This window comes from Mauremys mutica, chromosome 1, assembly GCF_020497125.1.
Source record: "Mauremys mutica isolate MM-2020 ecotype Southern chromosome 1, ASM2049712v1, whole genome shotgun sequence".
Taxonomy (NCBI): Eukaryota; Metazoa; Chordata; order Testudines; family Geoemydidae; genus Mauremys; species Mauremys mutica.
Genome location: NC_059072.1, coordinates 242,590,122 through 242,614,426, shown reverse-complemented (window position 1 = coordinate 242,614,426; position 24,305 = coordinate 242,590,122). Strand labels below are relative to the sequence as shown.

Here is a 24,305-nt window from a genome sequence, read left to right as displayed (position 1 = left end):
CATAGAGATTCTGTATTTTCTTTTTATTCTTTAATAAATTCTTTTCTTTTCTTTGGACTTGGTTAATTCCTTCTCTTGTGGAAATTCAGGGGAAGGGGAGGGGGGAAGAGACAGTTCCTCCTGGGTTTGATTCAAGCAGTTTGAATCAGGTATCTCTCTCCTAGGAAAAGGGAGGGGGGAGGAAGCAGGGGGAATGGTTTGTTTCTCCTGGGTGTAAGAACTCCATGGATTTGGGGCTCTTGGAATCCCCTAGGATTTTGGGGAAGGACTGTGTCTCAATCCACATTTCCTGATTGAGTGGTGGCAGCTTACTAGATCTAAACTAGGATTTTAGTTTAGAGGGAAACCAAGTCAGGTCCCCACATTGGAGCCCAACAGTTCCAAGTGGGGGTGAGACCTTTGACATGGTGGCAGCGGAGTTTCGAACCCATTGTTACAAGGAGTTTTTTTCAGCTGGGCTACACTGAAGGGAGCTATTCTCTTCTTCTAGAGCAGGAAAGCAACCTGAGAGAAGAGGGAGTTTACAAGTATTCCTTTTCTAACTGGTATTGTTAGAAGCAGTTTCAGCCAGGTTGGCTGGAGGGAATTAAGTTTTCCAGCAGGCTTTGTTGAAAGCAGTTTTTCTTTCGGGTGGCATAGAAAAGCACCTTGGAGGAAAAGGAGGTGTGTGCATTCCTTAGGTGGGGGGAAGTGCCCCTCACAGGTTTGCTGGGGAGATAACGATTCTCAAGCCAGAGGTTTTTAACAGGTCAGAGCTAGAAACACTTTTAGCTCTGGTTGCAAGGAGGTGTGTCCCTCCTTTGTGTGATCAGGATTCCTTGGGTGGGGGGAGGTGCTCCTCGGAGCTCATCCCGTCCAACAGGGAAAACAGGTTTGGTGAGGAGAGACAGATCCTGAAGCCAGATTTTTTTTTCCCTGTGTCTTTTAAAATCCTCTGGAGCCAGGGAATACAAATCCCTGAGAGAATTCACTAGACTTTTCTCGCAGGTACTAAGTAGCACCAGCCGGTCAGCTGGGCTTATTAGTACCACAGCTCAAAAGGAGAGGGAGATTGTTTTTTGTTTTTTTTTTAAAACAGATTTTCAGCTGGGTTTAGCTGAGGGAAATAAGGTTTTCTAACAGGCTGTGTTAGAAAGGGATTTTTTTTCTTCTTTTCTTTTTTCTTTCTGTCCGCTTAAAAACAGCTAGGAAAGAGGTGTAAGTTTTTCTAACAGGCTGTTAGAAGGACCCCTACTGTGAGGTACTTAGAATTGCTAAATACAAGTTACCAAACCAGATTTTCTAGTTTCTTGTAAGCCAGCAAACACCATTTGCAAATCAAAAGCTTTTGTTTCTTTCTATTCAATCGCGAGTAGACAGGGTAGGAATTGGGAAGCAAGCAACCCAATTCCTGGACTGCAGAGGGGTGTGGCCAGCACCAAAAAGCACAAAGACATGAAAAAGCAACAAGCCACACAGGCTAACCACAAGTGGGAGCTGAAGAAACAAAAAGCTACCCACAGAGCCAAAGAGGCAGCCAAACAGGCTGAGCACAGAAGACAAATGAAGTTAAGGGACAAAGACCTGGAATTAGCAAGAGCTAACCCACATGTTCCAGCCAACCCTAACAGTCCTTCTCCAGGCACTGTTCTCCATCCCAAGAAATTTCCCACCTACATGGCAGGTGAGGACACTCAGGCCTTCTTAAAAAATTTTAAAAGGACCTGCCATGGGTACAGCATCCCTGAAGACCAGTACAAGGACTGGTCAGGAAAGTGGACTTTTGCTGTCTATAACAATTATTCCATCCCCATGCTACTGGGGGAAGACTTGGCCAACCATGTGCAGCTGGCCAAGAGGGGGGGAGTGGTCACCCGCAGCCAGGCCGAACAAGCAGGCACTCCCATCCCTGTTCCTGAGCCATCCACCAAGACCCGGTCTGTGTTACCAAACACCCAGACAGAGGTGGTGGAACCGGATCCCATGGCAACAACTACAGCAGCCATAGTACATCCAGTCCCAGGACCGGAACTGGAAAAGCAACCAGCGGCAGAACCAGCGCCAGCACTGATGCCAGCGCTTGCAACTCCACCGCCAGAGGGCGCCAACGGGCCTAAACTGGCAGAAGCAGCAGACAACTCTACCCAAGAGGCTCAGCCAGAGCCTGAAATATCACCTTGTGCACCAGCAGAGAGCGGTTCACAGTCAACGGAAACAACCTCATCACCTACATCGCTCCCAGAGGAACTGGTGTCTCCCGCCTCAAGGGAACAGTTCCAGACAGAGCAGGAAGCCGAGGACAGCCTTAAAAAAGCTTGGGCGGCGGCACGCAGCAACCCACCGCCTCTCAGCTCTTCTACCCAATTCCAGTTTGTTCTAAAACAAGGACTTTTATATAAGGACATTCTTTCTGGTGGACACCAGGAAGGCCAGCATCCTCAAAGACAGTTGGTAGTTCCAACTAAGTACTGGGACAAGCTCTTAAGCTTGGGCCCTGACATCCCAGTGGGCATTCTGGGGTCAACAAACCAAAGACAGGTTGGGGAAGTCCTTCCACTGGGAGGATGGGCAAGGACGTTGCCAAGTATGTCCGGTCAAATGCATACAAAGTGTTCTTCAATGTCAAATATCTTGTTGTTTACATACTTAGTAGTATATGTAATAGTGCATGTGTTTTGTTTATCTGTTTATTTTACAGTTCTAGGAGGAAATCACCACCAAATTATTCTCTATGCAGATGATGTATTTATATTTAAGCCCAAGGTTACCATTCCTAACCTACTAATCACTATTAATAAAGTTGGACTCCTCTCAGGATATACAATTAATAGGGGGTAAATCAGAAATTTTAGGAATTAACAAATATGCCCACAAAGGCCTTTTCTCAAATTGGGACTTTCAATGGCAATCCTTTTACATGAAATATTTAGGAATACTGATTCCCAAAGACATTCAGGACATCCAATAATTAAGCAATAAATTTGCAGACACCTAGAAGATAAGGCGATAAGTAACAGGCAGCATGAACAAGAACAAATCATGTCAAACCAACCTATTAGCTTTCTTTGACAGGGTAACAAGCCTTGTGGAGAGGGGTGAAGCAGTAGATGTGGTATATCTTGACTTTAGTAAGGCTTTTGATACTGAACAAACTTGGGAAATACAACCTAGATGTAGCTACTATAAGGTGGGTGCATAACTTGTTGGAAAACCATTCCCAGTGGTTCACAGTCAAGCTGGAAGGGCAGATTGAGTGGAGTTCCCCAGGGATCGGTTCTGGGTCCGGTTCTGTTCAATATTTTCATCAATTACTTAATGACATAAAGAGTACACTTATAAAGTTTGTGCATGATACCAAGCTGAGAGGGGTTGCAAGAGAATGCAGTAATGACTGCCTAGGAATGAGTACTGCAGAAAAGGATCTAGGTGGTAATAGTGGATCACAAGCTAAATATGAGTGAACAGTGTAACATTGTTGCAAAAAAAAATCAAACATCATTCTGTGACATATTAGCAGGAGTGTTGTAAGCAAGACACGAGAAGTAATTCTTACACTGTACTCCGTGCTGATTAGGCCTCAACTGGAGCATTGTGTCCAGTTCTGGGTGCCACACTTCAAGAAAGATCTGGACAAATTGGAGAAAGTCCAGAGGAGAGCAAAAAAAATGATTAATGGTCTAGAAACCATGACCTATGAGGGGAAGATTGAAAAAATTGGGTTTATTTAGTCTGGAGAAGAGAAGACAGAGGGGACATAATTTTCAAGCACATAAAACATTGTTACAAGGAGGGGGAAGAAAAAATGTTTTCCTTAACCTCTAAGGATAGGACAAGAAGCAATGGGCTTAAATTGCAGCAAGGGAGGTTTAGGTTGGATATTAGGAAAAAATTCCTAGCAGTCAGGGTGGTTAAGCACTGGAATAAATTGCCTAGGGAGGTTATGCAATCTCAATCATTGGAGACTGTTAAAGAGCAGGTTAGATAAACACCTGTCCAGGATGGTTTAGACCAATGTTTCCCAAACTTGGGACGCCACTTGTGTAGGGAAAGCCCCTGTCGGGCTGGGCTGGTTTGTTTACCTGCTGCGTCCACAGGTCCGGCCAATCGCGGCTCCCACTGGCTGTGGTTCACTGCCCCAGGCCAATGGGAGCTGCTGGAAGTGGCGCGGGCTGAGGGACGTACTGGCCGCCACTTCCAGCAGCTCCCATTGGCCTGGAGCAGCGAACCGTGGCCAGTGGGAGCCGTGATCAGCCAGAACTGTGGATGCGGCAGGTAAACAAACCAGCCCGGCCCACCAGGGGCTTTCCCTACACAAGCGGCATCCCAAGTTTGGGAAACACTGATTTAGACAATACTTACTCCTGCCAGGAGTGCAGGGGACTGGACTAGATGATCTCTCAAGGTCCCTTCCAGTTCTACGATTCTATGATTCTATCCCTAAGATAAATATAGAACCAATTATTGCCCAAATGGCTAACATTTTGCAGAGGTGGAGTTTGTTAACCCTCAGTTTGTGGGGTAAAACTAATATATGGAAAATGAATGTCCTTCCCAGAATTTTGTATGTCCTGAGGGGTCTATTCCATAAACTTATTTTAAGATATTCAATAATGTTTTCAGAACACTTCTTTGGGGTGTTAGCATATAGGCTTGTTTGTCAGCCTGAGACAGAATTTTGGGTTTGACTTTTTGATACTCTTATATCCTATACTAATATGTGTGAAGAACAAAGGACAAAGATGCTGTGTTTTGCATTTCCCACAACCAGACGGGGCTTTTAGTACAATGGGAAGAGATAAGGGATGAAGCTAAAAGTGTTACAGGGTATGGTGGGAGTGTAATATATGAGCGCACACTTAAAGACTGCCTCAACTCCTTATCTCAAAGCAAGGTCAGGCAATCAGTCAGGAGGGGCAAGGGGGGCTTGTGGGGGAGGTAAAACACTAAAGGACCAGAGAAATGCCTGCCCCTGACCAGAGCACAACCTCATTCCTTACCCCTCCCATGGGGGTACAAAAGGGGTGAGATGAAGACCCCGACTCACGACCCTCCAGAACGGAACATGACCATAAGTTATAAGGGGTGTGACTAGGGACGTGCATTGCAGGTATATTTGGGCCTGCTAAGAGGAAGGAGTGGGAGTGGGAATGGGAGTGGGAATGGTAAAGGGAGAATGGGGGACTGGGAATGGGGGAATGAGGAACAGGGACACAGGCAAGGTTCTGCAGTGTCAGAACTGGGAAGGGGGAAACAGGGTAAATGCTGTGCAGTGTGAGAGCTGGAAACAGAGCAGTGGGAAGAAGACGCTCCATCGCTGTGTGGAGCTAGAGGATTCTACTGGCGTATAAAACTGTAGTTTGGGGAGGGGAAGGGGAAGGGGAAAACTCTATCAGAGTATAGAGATAAGCCTGACTGGTTTGACGGGCTTTGGAATATGCTTGCTTGGAACTAAAGCGCAATAAACATTGCATTGCCTGCACTTCAGAGTTCCGGTCTTCTGCTTTCTGTCTGCGTGACAAGAACCAGGGAAGGGGGTGAAGGGAAAGCTCTCTAACATGGGGCACAGGCAAGAAACCTACACAGGCTGTGAACAAATTACAATTTCTCCTATCTCTGGGAGGATTTCATTTTACCAATTTGTTATTTATTATTTAGATTACAATAGAGCCCACAGACTCCAACAATATGGACTGCAGCCTCATTTTATCTATCTAAGGTACTTCTATGAGCCTGCATTACTCTAGTATCTGTGTACTTCATAATCTTTAAAGAATTTATCCTCGACATCTGTGACGTAGGGAAGTGCTATTATCCCCATTTTACAGATGGGAAACTGAGGGACAGCGAGACTAAGTGATTTCCGTAAGGCAACAGAGGAAGACTCTGGTAGAGTACAGAATTTACCCAAGGTCTCCTGTCTCACCTTAGTCCTAACCACTGGATCATCCTTCCTCTCTAGGTCCTGTACAGACACACAGAATGTCATAGTCTCTGTCCCAAAGAGAGTTTACAAACTAAAGAGACAAAGACTAACTACAGGTAAAGGAAAGATATGCAATACTTCCTTACCATCTGCATTGCACCCAAATGTGGCTGTGGTGCTGGTTGCAAAGAAAATATACAGCACATGGCTGCCAACTAACAACACAACATGACACAGCTTAATGCAGCCAGGAAGGAGGACAACGGGGAGAAAGCCTCCCTGCACCCTTATGTTAACACTCTCTGCACCACTCTGCCTCTGCCACAGGGTCTGAGTAACCAATACCCACTCCTAAACCCATCAGGTCAAGGAGGCAATTAAGTGGGTGGAACCTTGGCTCCTTCTCTCCCTTACCCCTCCACCAAACAAAAACCATGCTGACCAGTGGAGATGAGTCAGCGTGAAGTGGGGAAATAAGCTGTATTCTATAAATGGCTACAATAAATTCATCCCCCTGTAAGCAAGATGGGAGCAGAGGAGAAATTGAGCTTCAGTCAAAATTCCTTCCTAGGGCTTCTCCTGGGATAGGGTGGCAGTACAGCTACACACTGCCCTTAGACAAAACTGGGTTTACGACTCAATCTAACCCTATGTTATTAAAATTTACATTTCAGAGAAAGAAAAGAACTTCTCATGTAAAAACCTAAGTTAAAATAGATGTTATCACAATGAAAATAGTGTCCATTTAAAAGCATAAAAATATTTCAAGATATTACTCATTTACACTGTACCTGACTCCACAGAAAAAAATGTATGGTAAAAAGTTACGATGTTTTATTTGAGCAATAGTGTGAGATTATGTAATTAAAGACTGCATTGAAATGCAGTTGCACAAGTCATTCCTTGACTTCTGAGTGCATAACTGTACAACTTTAATGGTCCTTTACTATTTTTTCTTGATGGGGCATAGATAAACTTTGCAAAAAGAATGCTTACTGTCGTCTATAAAATCAAAGCTGTGAAGGATAGTTAAAATGTGTTAACCTGAACTGTAGGATTAAACTGTTATAGTTCACTTATCCAAGATTTTCAATTTCCCATATAAACAGGTAGAACACTGCAAATCATAAAGTGTCTTGACATTCAAAATATGTTTTAAAATAAGTTATAGCTACAGAAGGTTTATTGAATTATTTCTAAAAACAATTTACCACAAAATATGACAAGAACAGAACACCATATTTTATGCCTCACTGATAAAAGTCTGAATCCTCATTGTCATGGAATCAGTAGACTTTTCTGTTAGCTTCATCTCCATGGTAATAACAGTGTAAAATAGCACTGGGAAATTATAGGTAAGGTCTAAGGAGAACAACAACAGGATAAAAAGAATGACCTCTAGCATGACATTTTCAGAAATATACCCATACATAATAACCTTATATTTTTAGAATAACCATTAGAGTGGAAATTATTGTGATTTTGCTAGTTTAGAAGTAAACCTGATAGCAATTGAAATAAAAGATTCTTTCATATGCTGATGTTACCTTACTTCCAGTGTTACAGAATTGTTAGTATAAAACAGAATAAATACTACAGTAGTATTGCATGTAAACAGTGTTTCAAAATATGTAGACTTTTAGGATTTCAATCCATTACCAATTAAAATTTAATTCCAATTATTCTGCAATATAATTGGAGAAGCTTGTTTAACCATCTCATTTTTACCTACTGTTAGTGATAAAAATATTGTTTGAGCAAAAGTGATGTGATTTGTTTAAAACAATCATACAGCAAACAAATGGAGCTTTCATTCACCAGCTGTTTCCCAGCCTATAATAAATTCCACTTGCAAAATAGACCTTTCCTGCTGTAAATTACATTTTAATGGGCCACATATCTTCATACAATTCTATACATGTAAATATGATACGAACTGCAAGTGTTACATCACCCGATGCCCTATTTAAAACCATCTTCCCCCACCCAAGTTAATATTTTTAACTAAACTGGGTTAGCTGGATTTACCAAGTTGAATGTAGGTTAAATTCAGGACAAAGAGTGATTTATAATCACATGAACTAAATGTAATTACATATCACATGCAGTTTCCAGAAAGCTACTGTAACTAAAGTCACTGTTTTAATAAAAAAATTATGATTAATCTAGAAATATGAAATTAATCTGGGATTGTATCTACTTCATGGAGATCAATAAGGATAGAATTCAGAGTCTTCTATTCCAAAAAGAGTTCTTCAGTACAGAATAATTGCCAGTAGTATTAGCAGGGATTATAATTTCTTTAAATCACCCATTATACATGAATATTAGTTTATACATGAAGGAATAGGGTTTGGGGGCTGGGTGTTTTTCAAAAATTCCAGCAGGAGGGATAGCTCAGTGGTTTGAGCATTGGCCTGCTAAACTGAGGGTTGTGAGTTCAATCCTTGAGAGGGTCATCTGGGGCAAAATCAGCACTTGATCCTGCTTGTGAAGACAAGGGGCTGGACTTGATGACCTTCCAAGGTCCCTTCCAGCTCTATGAGACAGGTCTATCTCAAATTATAATAATTTGCAACCAGAATGAAATGGGTTGCACAATTTGCAATTACAATTCAAATGTGGGCACAACTCAGAGTATTTGCATCTGTACCTACTTTATTGCAGAGACAGTTAAATCTGTACTTGGATTTGTGCTCATAACTGATGCATGAAAATAAGGAAGCAGAACTCTTTAAAAGTTGTAGCTCTAGGTAGTAATTACAGTCAGAGCATTTGGGGTTGTAAGGTCCATTCACACTGCTGAACAAACATCTCAAATATGATTTTGACACACACCAACTAGCAATGGTTAGCTATAACCAACTAACGCCAAAGGCATAACATAAAATACCTTATGGTTACTGGAGTAAAGAGAAGCATTGTGGTAACGTTGTCCAAAAATGCAGAAAGAATTGCAGCAATAAGACACAGAATGATAATCATGGCCCACACTCTGCCTCTAGACAGTTGGTAAGCCTAATAAAACCAAACAAATAGCAATGGCATAAAACATATCAGCTTCATTTTCAGAAATGACCAGTGAACAACTTTATAAAAGATGGTGCAACAATGACTGGGGAAATTTTGTTATACTAGTCACTTCTTTAGGGCCTGCCATCCAAGGATCTCAGTATGATTTTCAAACATTAATTAATTTAGCTACAAACTACCCTAGGGAAGTAGGAAAATATTTCAGTTTTACAGCTAAGGAAATAGGTACAGAAAGAGTAAGTGATTTGCTAAAGGTAACACAGGGAATCTGTGGCAGAACCAAGAAGAGAATCCAGGTTTCCTGTTTTCTCTTGCTTTAACTTCAAATCCTGCATTCCTCCTTTTATAGTCATATGGAAATCTACTGCCTTGAATACAATCTAAGTAAACAAGCTTTACAGAGGAAACTATGAATGGGACGACTGAGTACTGAATTTATTCTCCCAACCCATGGGCTGTGCAGCCTAAGCCATCCCATGCTACCATCTGTTCAGATAGATGAACAGCTGAGTCTTTGGTTCAAGCCCTACACAAAGGTCTGTGGCCGTTAATCATATATAAACATAAACCCAGTGGTCTGACCCACACCTCCTCTCTACTCTCCTCTGGACTGGACACAGACGAGTATGCATGGAGCCCAGCTCTGTTGCACACAGTGAATAGGAAGTCAATGGGACTTAGGGTGACCTGACAGCAAATGTGAAAAATTGGGACAAGGGACTGGGGGTAACAGGTGCCTATATAAGACAAAGCCCCAAATATAGTGACTGTCCCTATAAAATCGGGACATCTGGTCACCCTAATGGGACTACTCACATGCTTAAAATTATTCATGTGGTTAAGTACCCTACTGAATCAGGGTCTGTGGCCTTAACTTATAAAAATATCATTTCTTGAAATGCTTCCTCAACACTTAGCTCCTTAAAGAATTATAAATTGACCACTATACTTTGTAGTATGACAAATGTAAATTGTCCTTACATAAATGTTTTTAAATGTATGATTTAGTCTAATAGGTTTGACTAAACAGCAGTTGTACTAATTCAATAAATATGTAAGAGTGCTGCAGTAATATAAATACAGCACTATAAAGAATTTAAATGCAAGATGTCACAATAAACCTACCTTTACTGCACAGTAATCAAAAAATCCAGTTTCTGAAAATATGGCCACTAAAAGCATCTACAGAAAAGAAATAAGGATGGAATTATTCACATAAAAAAGTGAATGGTTTGGTTTGTTGCTATAACAAGGAGTCCTGCATCTCTGCCACAATTTTGTTCCTGTTTTTGGAGAGGACATCAGAGTAAATCAGGATGCTAGGTATCAGAAGTCAGATTTCTATTACTTGTATTTATGGTAAAATTTACAACTGCACAGTAGGGCCGTGGTCTTATTTCAGGATGCAAGAGGTGCATAGACTTTGTGCAGGCCTCTCTACAGGTGTGAACTTCATTCCTAATTACTTTGTAGGCACCACACATTACAAATATCTTTGACCTTCTCACTAATCAAAAGTGGCTATTAGTTTACAATTATTTTCTTCAGCAGTGCTCTGTAGAGTCCAGAAGACATCAACTCCCTAAGATTTAAATTTTTCCATATTTCAGGGAGATTGCCTGGATGCAGGAAGTCATTAAAATTCATAAATGGCAATGGATGTAGATGGCAGTGGATTTTGTCTATTTATGATACCATAGCATACTTCAGTCACAAAAGGACAACATAGATTAATAGGAGTAAAGCTGGGCAAATAACTGATATATTATTATAGTCTAGCCAGGTATATGCTTTTGTCCAATTGCTCATTCAGACTCACAACAGAACACTAATTAGGACAAAGGAAATCACTTTCTCTAGTCGAATATGTTTGAGGAAGGCTTAGTGTAAATAAAATTAACACGTGGAATGAGAGTGATAACGTTCTCCAAAGCTAGTCTCTTTCACCAACAGAAGTTGGTCCAATTAAAGGTATTACCCATCTTGTCTTGGTGATAACAGTTGGCATGTATGCAGGCTTTTTCATTTATAGATCTCAAAGATCCTTTCAATGGGAAGTGTATTATCACTGGAGATCAGCAAAAAAAAAATTCATTAATAGTTTATTTGCCCCAAAAAGCAGTTTTGGTTGACCCAAAACTATTTGTGACTTTCTCACAAATTTACAAATGTTTTTCAGGGGCAGAAGTGATGGCTCCTTCTGCTCTCCTTCTAACTTTTAGCCCAATGGTTATGGCTCTGAGATCAAGGTTCAAATCCTCCCAAGCTATAGGGCCATTCTCACTCTCTTCCCCTGGTCCCAATGACTATTCATTGTCATTAATAATACAGAGAATAGTCACCGGGCCAGGGAAAGTGAGTGAGAATGATTCTATAGACTGGTGGTTAAAACACTTACCTATAATGATGGAGACAAGTTTAAATCCTATGTATATTTAATTATTTATACAAAGTAGAACAGCAGAAATAAGAGATTGAGAGAGCCCCACATCTGAATATCCCAAAGCCTAGTGGCTAAGGTGTTTTCCTGCAATGTGGAACACCCAATTTTCAAAACCCTATTCACATCAGGCAGAAAGGGGAATTGAACCTGTCTCTCCAACACCCAAGGTGAGTGCCCTAAACTCTGGGCTAAAGTATATTAGGAGAACTCCTCCTCCAGCTCTTGTCCTTTAAAATGCTTATTTTGGGGACAAATTCACCAATATTTTTGTGCAATTTTCCTATTCATTTTGGATCAAATCTTTTTTTTTTTTCTTCAATTTTTCAGAGCTGCCAGCAAACCAAAAAATGCCATGAAAAAGAGCTCTGACCTTCTTCTGACCTGAAGAAGAGTTCTGTGCAAGCTCAAAAGTTTCTCTCACACCAACAGAAGCTGGTCCAATAAAAGAAAAGTTATTCCACCTTGACTCAGCAAACCAAAAACTCCGTCATTTATACAGTTTTAGTTATCATCCCTGTTTTATGAGGGGAAGAAACCGAGACCAACATTTTCCAAAGTGCCTCATTTTCTCTACGTTTTTGACTGCCTCCAGTTTTTAAACACTCTAAAGAAGCCAAATTTTCAACATAGCATCTCTCAGTTAAAAGGATGTTAACAAAGAAAAAGAAAAAGCTTAGACATTGACTACAATTATTCCAGCACTTTTAGAGCAAAAGTTACATTTTATTTACCATTCCAAACAACAGCGCCAGGGTTTCATAATCAATCCACTCCACCACTTTGACCATGCTTGGTCTCTGCAAATCAAACAATACAATTATCTGTTAATCCTGTGGATCACCTAACTAGTGATTAGCTATGGAACTGCAAATTCCACTTAATTGGTGAACTATTTAAATAAGCTGTGATAGAAATTAATTAGTGTTTCTGCAATGTACCCAAAGGGGGCTCTTTTCTATTATCTCTGAAAAATGCTGACAGTCTGAACGGCTCATTATCTAGCACAAACATTTGGTTTTTAGTTTGTTTGTTTCTCTTGTACAGAAATAAATAAAAACTGGTTTATAGACTTCACTTTCTGCTAACAGAATAGGACAATTCACCTTCACCTGTGGACAAATTGAAGGGAATTCAGAGAAGAGTAGTCACAAGGATATGTGCAAAGATTGAAAGAACAAGTACATATAGTTTTGCTAATTGTCAATTAAGGAGCATGGGGGAAGATAAAAATATTTGAAAGGAGTAAACACCACTGAGGGAGTGTTATCATCTATGGTGGCCCCAAGGCAGTATAACCAGTAGATATGTTTGTTTAGGCTCCATGGGAAACCTAATATAGCTGAACATGACAAAAATGTGAGGGATAAAGCTATCAGTTTTCAGACAGAGCCAAGGAGCTCTGGTGTACCTTACGACATTATTTTTTTTTCCCAGGTGAGGGTATTGTGATCTCTTCTTGCTATTTTGGAAAAAAAAACAGCTTTATGATTGTAAGGGATTTATTACAAATTAATAAAAGCAAACCTGAAATTAAGTAAACATCTAACTAAAACTATTACATCTTTCACTAGACTATTTAAGAATTGAACAGCACAATTGTCAAATCAAAATTTCAATTGGAATTGAACTAATAAATCAACAACTTGACAATAATGGAATGGAATCATCAACTGACCAGATCATAGGATGAAAACAGTTAAGACTTGAATCATGGAGTTAATATAACACGTGATCTATTTTTGTACAAACTTAAGGTGTCTTAGGGCTAGTCTACACTTACCGCGCGGGTCGACGTGGTGAGTTCGACTTTCCGGAGTTCGAACTATCGCGTCTGATCTAGACGCGATAGTTCGAACTCCGGAAGCGCTAGTTCGAACTCCGGTACTCCACCTCGGCAGCTGGAGTTAGCAGAGTCGACCTTGGAGCCGCGGAGTTCGGTTCCGCGGCGTCTGGACGGGTACGTAGTTCGAACTAGGGTAGTTCGAATTCAGCTACGCTATTCACGTAGCTGAATTTGCGTACCCTAGTTCGACCCCCATTCTTAGTGTAGACCAGGCCATAGTCTGCTTTTAAGCTCTTGAACCAGTTACCGGACTTCCTTAAAGTTGCCACTTACTGAATGACTTCTACCTTGTCTTTCTACAGTTAACTCTTTCCTTACCTAATCTCCCTCTCTCTGATACAAAGTGATCAACAACCCATAATTTCCCTTTTGGGAGCAGATACTCTTTTATAACCCAATGGGACATGAAGCAATTAAGTTCGGATTTACTGCAGATTTAGAATAAGCACGCGCTATTTCTTTGACATACACACTCTCTTGTTCATACTTTTGAAATGTTTGGAGAAAAATCAATACAGGTACCAAGCATCCTTGCCAGACAGATTAAAAAGGGGAACAAAACTGAAAAAGGTTACTTAGGCCATGTCTACACTACAGACCTTAGAGAGGCACAGCTGTACCACTGCAACTGGACCACTGTAAGGTCTCCCGTGTGGCCGTTCTATGCCAATGAGCGGTTGTAGCTACGTTGGTGGAAGACCGTCTCTAGCTGACATAGCGTTCGTTATCCACACCAGCGCTTTTGTCGGTGACACTTATGTCAGTCAGGGGGGTGTTTTTTCCACACCCCGTCCAGCAAAAGTTTTACTGACAAAACTGCTAGTGTAGACAGAGCCTTAGAGAAAAAAATTGATTCTTTAGCTTGCTGATCTTTGGAGCATCAGCATCAAGACTGCAGAACAGGGACCAGGTGGTGTAATTTCTGGTCTCAGTATCTTTCATTGGCTGGTGGGCTTCCTTGAGCAGTTGGCTGGTCAGATGTTGTTGTCGTGGTTGTGATGTTGCAGTCTATATGATTTTATAAAAATTTGATAATGAGTGAATATAATGTAACTGGAATATGCTTCATGCAAAAGGTCTCTTGTAAGGTATCATTACAAAGATTATTATCTACTGAGTGTGATCATCCTATTTGTAAAAATGTACCACTCTTGTATCTGAAACTAGAAATATGAAATATAACTCTGAGGGTCTATTGTAATTATACAAAGTGTGGGCCATTAATGGTGGTTTGGAATCTTGATGACTCCCATTAACCAGGACAATTGTCTGCAGATGGATGTGTTTTACCTGTAAGTCTTCCTGTATGTGTGTGTGCTGGCAAGTGGGCAATGAAGTCTTGCAATGACATGTGATCATGTCACCTGAACTGGAATCCATCTTTAACCTGGTGTCTTTCCATTGAGAAGGAGGGGGTGGAAACCCAGAGAGGGACAAAGGATTCCCGGCTTATGCAAAAGATATATAAAGGGGTAGAACAGAACAAAGACGAGGAAGAGAACCATCATGAAGAATCCCCTAGCTACCACCTGAGCAGGGCCGCCCAGAGGGGGGGGCAAGAGGGGCAATTTGCCCCAGGCCCCCGGCCCCAAAGGGGCCCCCACCAGAGTTTTTTGGGGCCCCTGGAGCGGGGTCCTTCACTCGCTTCGGGGGGCCCGGAAAACTCTTGCGGGGCCGGGCGCAGGAGCTTCTTCCGCTCCCGGTCTTCCCCGGCGGGGGGTCCTTCCGCTCCGGGGTGGAAGGACCCCCCGCTGGTGAATTACCGCCGAAGACGGAGCGGGACCCGCCGCCGAAGTTCAGCTCAGTCTTTGGCGGTAATTCGGCGGTGAGGGGCCCTTCCATTCCGGGACCCGCCGGGACCCCCCACCGCCAAATTACCGCCGAAGACCGGGCTGCACTTCGGCAGCGGGTCCCGCTTCGGCGGTAATTCGGCGGCAGGGGGGGGGCCCCACCGCGGGTCTTCGGGGCACTTTGGCGGCGGGTCCCGGAACGGAAGGGCCCCCCGCCGCCGAAGACCCCGGGCCCCCAGAATCCTCTGGGCGGCCCTGCACCTGAGCTGGAGCAAGAGCTGTACCAGGAGAAAGAATTGCACCCAGGCCTGGAAGGTGTCCAATCTGAGAAAAAACTTACTGAAGCATCTCTGAGGGTGAGATTATCTGTATTCAGTTTGATTAGACATAGATTTGCGCATTTTATTTTATTTTGCATGGTGACTTACTTTGTTCTGTCTGTTACTACTTGGAACCACTTAAATCCTACTTTCTGTGTTTAATAAAAATCACCTTTTACTTATTAATTAACTCAGAGCAAACAACTCTGCATCTCTCTATCAATGTTATAGAGGGCGAACAATTTATGAGTTTACCCTGCATAAGCTTTATACGCGGTAAAATGGATTTATTTGGGTTTAGACCCCATTGGGAGTTGGGCGTCTGAGTGTTAAAGACAAGCACACTTCTGTGAGCTGCTTCCAGGTAAACCTGCAGCTTTGGGGCAAGGAATTCAGACCCTGGGTCTTTGTTGGAGCAGACAGGAGTGTCTGGCTCAGCAAGACAGGGTGCTGGAGTCCTGAGCTGGCAGGGAAAACAGGAGCAGAGGTAGTCTTGGCACAGCAGTTGGCAGCTCCCAGGGGGATTTCTGTGATCCAGCCCATCACAGTGGTCTCCTCCTTCCTGGAAGAAGGAGGAGCAGCAGCCCTTCTTGGTGTTGTGATGGCCCAGAAAGGATCACACCTTATTTTGGGCACCTAGACCTTTAAGGTTGTGATTCTAGTTTGTTCCATTGAACATCACCGCCTTGGAGAGCTTCCAAGAAAATCAGATGTTACAAGCTTCATAGCCCAATAATATGGTCCAATCAGAGTTGAGAGATAGGCAGGCTGACCTTTCTTTATCTGGGAAGCACTAACTCTTACTGGCAATATACGTCACTGAACCACAGGAACAGATCCTTCCAAGAATATGAAAAACATGGGATCAGGAGGAGATGACTGTTGGAAATGCAGTTACAGGACCCCCTTCCTCTGGGGGGATACAAATGGCCAAACTCCTCTAATCTTCTGTATATTCTGGATGCATTCCATAACCTAATGGCCTAGATGGTCTCTTACGTCACTCATACTTCCAGTCAGACCTTCATTCTCTCAGTACTTTTGAAGATATAAGAGATTATTACCAGTAAAAATTGGGGAACTATGGGATTTGCATAGCCTGATGGAGTAAAAGATTATCCATTAGCAAAAGTGCTAGCTCCAGCACTATTAATATAGACCTTACATAAGCTAGAAAAATTAAGAGTTTGCAGAACCTAAGAAAATTGAAGGTTAGACTAGGCCTCACCTAGGCCCATTTACATCACACAGTAAATTAGATTAAACTAGAGTAAATCTGAATTAAGATGAAAATGGTTGTATTCAAGTTCCTGCAAAATCAGAATATCATATCACTAAGTTGGCATTGCTCTCTTTTTTCCCCACCTGGAGCCAAGACTGCATCTCTCTTTCATGGCTCCAGGAACAGGAATTCACAGAGTATACAAATACTGTTCTTGCAGCATTTTAAGTCCCATAGAGACTGCTGCACCATGGGACCATTTTCACAGGAATAAGTATGTGTGGATTTATGATACAATGCACAGAAATAAACTGAATACTTGAAAGGTTGCAACTTACCTCACCAACCACAGCTAATGCAGCTAAAGCTGCCAAGGAGCCCAACATTGCTGCTAGGGTTCTGTGAACAATCTGTAACAAAAGGCAAGACATTATTGAAGACTATTTTTAATCTGTTTAGGCCTCCTCTACACCTAAAAAATAGGTCGACCCAGCTACGTCATGCTGGAATGAGTTACCTAGGGAGGTGATGGAATCTCCATCTTTAGAGGTTTTTAAGGCCTGGCTTGACAAAGCCCTGGCTGGGATGATTTAGCTGGGGTTGGTCCTGCTTCGAGCAGGGGGTTGGACTAGATGACCTCCTGAGGTCTCTTCCAACCCTATTCTTCTATGATTCATGGGTGTGAAAAATTCACAGCCCTGATAGACAGGGTTAAGCCAACATAAGCTCTAGTATAGACATAACTAGGTCAACGGAATAATTATTTCATCAACCGTAGCCTCTCAAGGGGACGGGTTTATTATAGCAACAGAAAATCCCTTCTGTCATTGTAGCAAGGGTCTACACTACAGCAGAACAGCTGTGGCGCCACCACTGTGCCGCTGTCACACTTGTAGTGTAGACATAGCCTTATTCTGAAAGCAAATAAAACACCCTTGACTTCTTTCTGCTTTTGCAACTTACTATCCCATCCCCATCCCATTCTTTACTATAACTGACAGGAGGAGGAAAATTCCATTTCACTGCAATGTTTGACATTTGTTTTGCAGTGGAACAAAAACATAGCCGACTGTGGATGGGTGGTATTGTCCCGGGATGGGAGAGATCCAGGTTAAAGTCTCTGTTCTGCCTGATTCAGAGCAGAGTTTTTCATGCCAAATCAGAAACCTCAAACCTAGGTTTCCTACCTCTGAGGCTAGGACCCCAACCACCCAGCTATAAACACAGACATGCAGATTCACTCTCATCCAAAATCTTTCCCCAACAGAAGTTTCATGAAAATATCTGCATCTCTACAAACTATTCCAGCTTCAGCAAAACAGCATATTTCAGTGAAAACATTCCAATCAACTCTATTCTACACTCCTTAGGTCTTTGAATGAGCCATATATAACAGCTGGCCTGATATCTTCCCCTCTAATCAGGGCTGGCCTTACCATGAGGTGAACTGAGGTGGCCGCCTCAGGTGCCAGACTGTGGTGGGACCCCACTAGGACCCAGAGTGTAGAAAATTGTGTCTGCTGCTAGTGCATATGTATTCTCTCTGCTCTAGATGCACAGAGATTGTGGAGTGCTGTGCTGGAGGAAGGAGGGTACAAGAGACATAACAGGCAGGTAGGAATCATTTGGGCCCTTAAGAGGCTGATATCTTCCCTCACTCACTTTCTTGCTACCAGCCTACTTATTTGTCCCCTTCAATTGAGTGTTGAGAGCCACTATAGCTGGCACAGAACAGCAGTCATGAGTGAAAGAAGAAAACGCTCTGCTGGAACACTATTCAGAAAAAGAAAGAAAGCAAAAGAAGCTTTTCTATCTATCTAAGCAGGAAGGAGCTCTCCTGAGATACATAGACACAAATGTTCACGGTGAGCCTTCCGGCCCCAGTGAGGATGAAAGTGATGAGGAGATGCCTGATCTTTTAGTTAGTCAGAGTGCAGGTGACCTGGCAGCTACTGCAGCATCCATATCTCCATCTGAAATAGATGTAACCATGCACATTCCTGAAGAAAAGTGTAAATCAGAGAAGAGTGTGGTGAAGGCACAAGAAACGGCTGCTGCTGAGTTTAGTTCCTTAAATCTAGATGATCCAGGACTGTGGACCCACTTGAGCAGTAGCCTGAGGGACTTCCTTGTACTGCATGGGCCACAGCAAGTTAAAAAACTTCACGTTCCCCAAAGACAATGAAAATAGAAGTTTCCATCCAACACATTACTGTAGTGACAAAGTGGAGAGGCCATAGCTTATGTACTCAAAAACCCAGAATGCTGCATACTGTTTTTGTTGCAAACTCTTCCAGTCTAATGTTCCAGCCACATTGGGTTCTACAGGAACAAAGGACTGGAAAAATCTGGTTAGAAATCTGGCATGTCATGAGAAGGCAGCAAATCACCAGAGAGCATTCCATAGGTGGAAAGAGCTTGAGATGAGACTAAGGCTAAAGGCCACCATAGAAGATTAGCATTAAGAGAAGATTGCATCAGAGTCTTTTTACTGGCAAAATGTTCTGAAAAGGTTCATTGCCATTGTGAGAATGCTTGCTACCCAAAACCTAGCACTGCGAGGCAGTTCAGATCAGCTGTATGTGCCAAACAATGGAAACTTCCTTAAAATTGTGGAGATGATGGCTGAGTTTGATGCTGTACTCCAGGAGCATCTAAGAAGAGTCACCATCCAAGAAATGTACACATACCACTACCTCAGAGAAACAATTCAAAATGAGAACATACAGTTATTGGCAACAAAAGTCAAACAGAAGATTGTGGCAGATCTGAAGTCAGCAAGATATTACTCTGTTATTCTGGACTGCACACCTGACATCAGCCATATGGAACAAATTACTTTAATGGTGCGTTTTGTAACAACAACAGAACCTAGTGAAAATGTTCCTGCAATGGTGTCTGTCAGAGAGCATTTTCTAGAATTTATTGACATCGATGATACTACAGGAGCTGGTATGACAAATGTGCTTCTTAAAAATCTGGAAGATACGGGAATTGTGATAGCTGACATGAGAAGTCAGGGCTATGATAATGGTGCCAACATGAGAGGAAAGAACAGAGGAGTGCAGACATGGATCTGAGTGTTAAATCCTAGAGCTTTTTTTGTCCCATGCAGTTCTCATTCATTGAACTTGGTGGTCAGCGATGCAGCATTAGCTTCTAGTGAGGCTGCTGAATTTTTTAATGCAATTCAAAGCATCTTTGTATTTTTCACTGCATCAACTCATTGATGGCAAATTTTGAAGCAACATCTGGGAACATCCTCTCTGACACTGAAACCACTGAGTGCCACACAATGGGAAAGTTGAGTGGAGGCGATAAAACCTATCAAACACCAAATTGGGAAGATAGATGATGCCATAGTTGCCATTATGGAGGATAATGCTATGACAGGAACTGTTTGTGGAAGAACAGTGTCAGAGGGAAATAGAATCACCAGAAACATACATAACTTCAAATTTCTGAGTGGCTTAGTGTTGTGGCATGACATACTGTTTGAAATAAATGTTGTAAGCAAGAGACTCCAAGGTGTTGACCTTGATATATCTGGAGAAATGGAACAACTAGACAAAGCAAAGTCAGACCTACAGTTTTACTGGTCAGATGAGGGATTTCAAAACATTCTGCAGAGTGCACAGAAGTTGGCAAAGGAACGTCACATTGAAGCTATTTTCCCACCCATTCAACAATACAAGAGTCACCGAAGAAGACATTTTGATGATGAGGCACGTGATAATCCCATAAGAGACCCCAAACAACAATTCAAAGTTGAATTCTTTAACCAGGTGCTAGATTCTGCAACACAGTCAGTTAAAGAATGTTTCATGTAGCTCAAGGAACACAGCAGTATATTTGGGATGTTGTACGATATTCCAAAACTCCTCACTATACCTGAAGAAAACCTACACCAGCAATGCAGGGCACTAGAGACACATGATGACATGTGTGATATTGATGCAAGTGATTTAGGTGATGAACTGAAAGCCCTTTCAAGATACATTTCAGCAGGATCAACCCCAAAGGCTGTTCTGGAATATATGTGCACAAATAAGATGACCACCCTCTTTCCAACTGCTTTTGTTGCTCTGTGCATACTTCTAACATTTCCTGTAACAGTTGCCAGTGGAGAATGCAGCTTCTCCAAGCTGAAGTTAATAAAAACACACAACAATGACACAGGAGAGGATGGTCGGCCTTGCAACCATTTCAATAGAGCATGAGCTGGCCCAGACTGTGGACCTTCAGGAAGCAGTTCAAATCTTTGCAACCAAGAAAGCACGGAAAGCACCACTTTTATTATTCAAACAGAAAAAAATGCCAGTGTTTACTATGCAGACAAGAAAAGTTACATTTGCTGTTCAGGCGTTTGAAAGTTAAGTGTTACTTAAAATTTTTGAACAATGCAGTTTAAGTTGTTAGTTCTCCTTTATTGGGATAGGTAGCAGAGCAGTACCATGAGAGGAGTAGAACAGGAAGAAGGCAGAATTGAGACCTTTCAAAGTTTTGGCCCAAGAAAGGGGCCATGGGGGTGTCATTTGCGCTGCCCACCTCAGGTGCCAAAATGTTGTGGGCTGGCTCTGCCTCTAATTGCCCACTGGATCTCCTCCAAATCATTTTGCTATCTTCACTCTTTTGAATCTACTCTCAGCAGTGCATATATAGATCTCTGCCTGGCACATCTTCAGGGGCTCTTCTCCATCCTCATTATCTTTGAATTTTCTGTAAATCCCTGTTCTAGGACCCTCTCTCTCTCTCCTCCTCTCGCTTCTGAAGCTTTGCACCTTGCTGGTGTTCTTTTTACCTCTCAGGTCACTCTTTCAGCATCTCTTCTGGTAGGTACTTCTCCTTCCCTCTCTGGCAATGTCCTACAAGGCTCTGTCCTAAATCCTCTCTTTCTTCTACTCCTGATCCCTTTGTGACAGATTTTTGTTACCAATCTGCTTGAGGCGATTAGGCTGAAGCCGCAGGATTGTTAGGGGAGGAGATGAAGGAGCACACCAAGTGATTAAGTTTTAAAGCTTTATTAATAAAATAACAGAGGTGAGTGCTGGGTGCTTTTTACGTTACTTTCAGTTATCATATCCTCCTTTCAGTTCCTATGGCAAAGGGCATGTTCCTGCATTGGTTATCTCCTGTCTTAGTTACTGCAATCTCTTTTTTTCTGATCTTCCAGTTTCATTGCCCTGGGAGAGCAGAACTGGGGGAGGAAGGTGGTGCGCATAGCATGCCCAAAATAGAAGTATTGTGGGTGCAGAGCTATGTCTCCATCCCTGCGGGTTATTCTTCAGCAAGTTCAAGCTCAAGCCAAGCAGGGCTCCATTGCTGCTGGGGGAGGAGGTGAGAGAAGGACCCAGAGGGGCTGGAGTAGCTGCTGTGGCACCCAGGAGCAAGCCAGCAAATAGAGTGATCAGGCCAAGCCTCACTAGCTTCCCTTGCTCCACATGTAGATAACCTACCCCTAGTGCCCCTGTTGTCCCTGATACCCAACTGCCCCGAGGGGCTGAATGGGAGTGGGGGTTCAGGGTCACAAAGGGATGGGGAAGCTGAGTGGTAGTGCAGTGACACATGGGGACGGGGGCAAGGGGATGCATGGACACATGGGGGTGGGAGGAGATGGCTGAGTGGGGATGCAGGACCACATGGAGACAGGGCAGATGCACTTGACTGAATGGGAGAGGCTAGGAGTCATCCAGGGTCTGCATGGAGCAGGTTCCCCAACTCCCTAACAATCTCTGTCCCCTACCCCCCTCCCAAAACAAACTGATCCATCCTTCTCCCACCCCTAGCCAACAATCCTCCAAGTTCACACCCAGGCTCCTTCCTAGCAATTACTTCCCTCTTCTTCAGCTCCTCCATTACTCCTGGTAACCCCCAAGCCTTTGCACTGCTTCTGAGGGGTGCGGGAAATACGGTTATGTAATGTAGTTTAATTGAATTATTATTCAAAGTTCTGTATTAATATGCCTAGTAAGAAATCTATTTGTCAAAAAAATCTGCGGAATTTTCATCTACTCCTTATTGTGTAAATTATGCGACTGATTTCTCCATCTCACATCATACACATACTCAAAGTACAGGTTATGAGGACCTCGCCATCACCTGGTGGTGATGTTCAGAGGTGAAAATAAGCCGGTATGTCCTGGTACGGCATTCTGGCAAGAGCCAGTGTGCCATACCAGGTCAGCCCGGCTTCCCCTGGCGGCAATTTAAAGGGCCTGGGGCTTGGCCACTGCTACCTCCCCAGGCCCTTTAACTTGCCGCTGGAGCACCACCGCTGCTACCCCAGGGCTCTGGCAGCAGGGCTCTGGGGATGATTTAAAGGGTCCGGGGTGGTAGCGACAGCCGGAGCCCTGGGACCTTTAAATCACCACCCGAGCCCCCGGCTGCCACTGCTACCCCGGGGCTCCAGCAGCACGGCTTGGGTGGCGATTTAAAGGGCTTGGGGCTCCCACTGCCGCTACCCTCCAGGGCCCTTTAAATCACCACCCGGCAGCCGGGAGCCCCTGGCCCTTTAAAGCTCTGCCAGAGGCCGAGGTCCCCTCCGATGGTGATTTATAGGGCCCGAGGCTCCACTGCTGTAGCGGCAGCTGGAGCCCCGGGCCCTTTAAATCACCCCTTATGCTCCCAGCTGCCTCTGCAGCTGGTAGCTCTGGGGGTGATTTAAAGGGCCCAGGGCTCCCAGATGCTGCTACCGCAGCCCCAGCCCCGGGCCCTTTAAATCCTGATTTAAAGTGCCCAGGGATTTAAAGGCCCCGCCTCTTCCAGTTGAGGCCCCGCCCCCTCCTAAGGACTCCAGAGTACCAGTAAGTCCTTTAAGTTACTTTCACCCCTGGCAATGTGATCTCAAGTTCTGCAGGAAGGCTAGACAGCTTTCCTGTAAAAATGGAGTCATCACTCAGCTTCTTCATCCTGATGGGTTTCCAAGAGATATAAGTAATAGTATTTCCTAGAGACTGAACAATGACTATTCAGGTACAAAACACATTGTAAATAGCTTGTCCACTGTGCAGCCCTTCATTCCAACAAACTATGAAGCAGAAGCTATACAATAATAATAAAATGTGGAAAATACATTTGTATGCTGTCTAAAATAAGATGCAATTATTCAGTGGGTGGATTTTGAGAGAGGGATAGGAAAGAGTAGATTTCTATTTAGATTTTTTTTATGCTACACTACTGGTAAAACCCTTATGAGCTGTAGTTAGGTCATACTGCTCTGATCTTTCAGAGCAGATATACTTTATACTCCCCATCTAAAAATACATTTGAGAGAATTTAGTGCTTATGAAAGATGATAGTGACCTACAATGAAGGGTTTTTTTCTATTGTTCTCAATCCCATTACTCATCCCATCCCCAGTGTGGAACTCTGGCAGAGGGCAGGGGAAGAGTTTAGGCAGAAGCTCTGCAGTGAGGCATATGGGGAGAGGATCAAATCCTCATCCCATTGAAATCAAAGGGAGTTTTGCCATCACCGATGGGCACTTTTTGCAAAAATTCTGGGTCAGTCAAAAACCCAATTTTCCATCACAAGAAGTTTCAGTGGAATATTTTCAAACAGCCCTAATAGGGACATAATACAACTAACAAGGAATTACAATGACATTTTTAAAAAATATAAATTTGAGAGACCTTCAAAGCTGCAAATAATAGTTAGACCATTCACTCACTCTGAGTTAGACACCAGTCATTTGTGCCTGTGGCAAGGTAGATGAGGTCTGGAGGCAGGCCACAGAATAAAGCAAAGAGAAGT

General features: G+C 43.1%; 1 protein-coding gene across 2 annotated transcripts in view; it reads right to left on the bottom strand.

Moving 5' to 3' along the window:
- OCA2 (OCA2 melanosomal transmembrane protein) overlaps nucleotides 1-24,305 on the bottom strand; it is a 313,888-nt gene that overhangs the window by 194,204 nt on the left and 95,379 nt on the right. For both annotated transcript variants that reach the window (XM_045005021.1, XM_045005030.1), the window contains exons 9-12: nucleotides 16,892-16,963; nucleotides 12,110-12,175; nucleotides 10,061-10,117; nucleotides 8,796-8,920 (exon numbers count right to left, since the gene is read on the bottom strand). In XM_045005021.1, coding sequence (XP_044860956.1) covers nucleotides 8,796-8,920; nucleotides 10,061-10,117; nucleotides 12,110-12,175; nucleotides 16,892-16,963 — 320 coding nt within the window. The remainder of the gene's footprint in view (nucleotides 1-8,795; nucleotides 8,921-10,060; nucleotides 10,118-12,109; nucleotides 12,176-16,891; nucleotides 16,964-24,305) is intronic.